Source organism: Mauremys mutica, chromosome 13, assembly GCF_020497125.1.
Source record: "Mauremys mutica isolate MM-2020 ecotype Southern chromosome 13, ASM2049712v1, whole genome shotgun sequence".
In the NCBI taxonomy this organism is placed as follows: domain Eukaryota; kingdom Metazoa; phylum Chordata; order Testudines; family Geoemydidae; genus Mauremys; species Mauremys mutica.
Window position 1 is genome coordinate 58,743,909 of NC_059084.1, and position 2,996 is coordinate 58,746,904.

The 2,996-nt window shown below is 44.0% G+C and overlaps 1 protein-coding gene across 1 annotated transcript; it reads left to right on the top strand.

Moving 5' to 3' along the window:
* Positions 1 to 673: 673 nt before the first annotated feature.
* LOC123347887 (olfactory receptor 10A4-like) lies at positions 674 to 1,642 on the top strand. The gene has a single exon (XM_044985073.1). The coding sequence runs from the start codon at positions 674 to 676 to the stop codon at positions 1,640 to 1,642; it is 969 nt and encodes a 322-aa protein (XP_044841008.1).
* Positions 1,643 to 2,996: the final 1,354 nt, after the last annotated feature.

Consider the following 2,996-nt stretch of genomic DNA (forward strand, 5'->3'; position numbering starts at 1 on the left):
TTTATAGACAGATTTGTAAAGGTATTTAGGGAAATTCAAGAATTTTAAAAGTAACTACGCACACAACTCCCATATTATTAGGTGCCTAGGTGTTTTTAAAAATCCCACTAAGTGCCTAAATACCTTTAAAAAATCTAGCCCTTAGTCTTTTTTGACAACCCCAGCCATAATCTCTCTGACTCAATTTCTCATTTGTAAAATAGGTGTATAAATATCACCTTCTTTCTCCCAACCTTTGCCTGTCTTGTCTACTTAGACTGTAAGAACTATGCATCTGCATAGTGCCTAGCACATTATTAATATCAACCATATCTAGCTCTTACAGAGTATTTTCCACTAGTCACTCTCAATATGCATTACAGAGGAGGTCAGAACTAGCCTCATTTTACAGATGAATGGAGACACAGAGAAGTGAAAGGACTTGCTGAAGCCACTGGCAAAGACAGAACTAGAGGCCATGTCTCCTGCTTCTCAAGCGTTTGCTCTGGCCACTGGCCCAGTGTCTAGGCACTGCTATTAAACACATAATAAATATTTATTATTATTAACTGTCACAACATCTCCAGGAGAGATTAGAGAGGAGAACAGTGAATCTAGTTTCTATTTGCTCTGTGCTGCCCATCCACCAATGAACTCCAGACATCCCTGGTGAGGTGACTTGTATTTCATCCCCATGCAGGTGGAGGGTCCAGAAGAAATGACAGGGGGAAATGACACGATTATAATGGAATTCACACTTCTGGGGCTCTTTCACCATCCTGAGCTGCAGCCCCTACTCTTCCTCGCCTTCCTCACTATCTACATCCTCACCCTGATGGGGAACGCTCTGGTTATCCTCGCCACTGTGTCCGACCCGGTCCTCCGCACCCCCATGTACTTCTTCCTCCGGAACTTGGCCTTCCTGGAGATCTGCTACACCTCGGTCACCATCCCCAAGATGCTGGCCAATCTTCTCTTGGAGAAGAAAACCATCTCTTTCTCTGGCTGTGCTTCCCAGATGTACTTCTTCCTATTCTTCGGCACCACAGTGTGTTACCTCCTGGCCGTCATATCTTATGACCGCTTCGTAGCCATCTGCAACCCTTTGCACTACCCAGTCCTCATGAGCAGGAGGCTCTGCCTCCTGCTGGTCTCAGGATGCTGGGTCACCGGCATGTCTGTGTCCCTTGGGCAAACAGCTCTGATATTCAGCGTGCCCTTCTGCGGCTCCAACATCATCAACCACTTCTTCTGCGATGTGCCGCTGCTGGTGAAGCTGCTCTGCCCAGACTCCCGCGTGAATGAGGTGGCAAAAGTTCTAATGAACGTCCTGGTCATCATCATCCCCTTCGCGCTCATCCTGGCCTCTTACATTTGCATTGTTACTGCCATCCTCAGGATCCCATCGCTGGATGGGAAACAGAAGGCCATCCACACGTGTTTCTCCCACCTTGTCTCTGTTTCCCTGTTCTACGGCAGTGCTATCTTTAGGTACTTGAGACCCAACTCCGGTTACATGTCGGGCATGGATAAACTGCTCTCTCTGCTCTACACGGTGGCACCTGCCCTGCTGAATCCTGTCATCTACAGCCTGAGGAACCAGCAGGTGAAAGCAGCACTGAGAAAAATGGTGGACCGACACAAAGCTTCTCAAAGCATGTGAATGTGTTTTCTTGTGAGCCACTGGGGATTACATGCCCGAGTCTGCTCTTGGTTATGTTTGTATAAATCAGGAGTAACGTCAATGGTCCTGATTCTCCTCTGCCTCTTGTGTAAATTAGGAGTAATTTCGCCAGCGTCAATGTGTCCAACTCTCCTCTCACTCACCCCAGTGAAAATCAAGAGTAACTTCATTAAATTCAAACAACTTGCACACCAGTGCAAATCAAGAGCAACTTCTTTTCAAGGCAATGGAGTTATGCCAGTGTAAACCCGGAGCAACTCCATTAATTTCAATTGAGTTACTTTATTTTAAATCAGAGAAGTTGTTGTTTTCTCAAGCCAGTGGATTGTAAAAGAGGAGTAACTCCGATGAAGTCACTGAGCATCAGTGTAAATATGATGTAATAGAAATGAATCCTATGTTTATTCTCAGAGCGAATAGGCTTTATATTTATAATTGAAATAAATTCTACTCTTAGTTACACTCGTGTGAAACCAAAATATTTCCATTGTCATCCATGGCTTACTCTGGATTTACTCTAGTGTCAATGAGAACAGAATCTGACCAGGAACAAAGATTAAGGGTCTGAAGCCCTTACACTTACATTTTGTACCATTGCAAACTTCAGTGACATCAGTTTACTTACTCTTGGTTTTCAATTAATGTGATCAGAATCAGGTCCAAAGTTATGGAACCTGATTCTGGCCTCAAAAATGATTAAATATAGAGATTTACACTGTTGCTCTGGCCATTTCGGTCCCAGGCTATTAGACCAACACAATGGGTGAGGTGATATATTTTATTGGACCAGCTTCTGTTGGTGAGAGAGACAAGCTATTGAGCTGACACAGAGTTCTTCTTCAGGTCTGGGTGCTGTTAAATTTGGTTGCTTTTTTCTTCATTTTATGGAGTTTCCATTTCAAATGACAAAATTTGATATCTTCCATTGTTGAGCACAGTATTGTTGCAGCCATGTTGGTCCCAGGATATCAGAGAGATAAGGTGGGTGAGGTAACAGCTTCATTCTCTTCTTCAGGTCTCTGTAAGCTTGAAAGCCTTTCTCTTTCATCAACAGCAATTGGTCCAATAATATGGAATCTTATTTATGATCAGGTGATAGAATCATAGAATCATAGAATCTCAGGGTTGGAAGGGAACTCAGGAGGTCATCTAGTCCAACCCCCTGCTCAAAGCAGGATCAAACCCAACTAAATCATCCCAGCCAGGGCTTTGTCAAGCCTGACCTTAAAAACCTCTAAGGAAGGAGATTCCACCACCTCCCTAGGTAACGCATTCCAGTGCTTCACCACCCTACTAGTGAAAAAGTTTTTCCTAATATCCAACCTAAACCTCC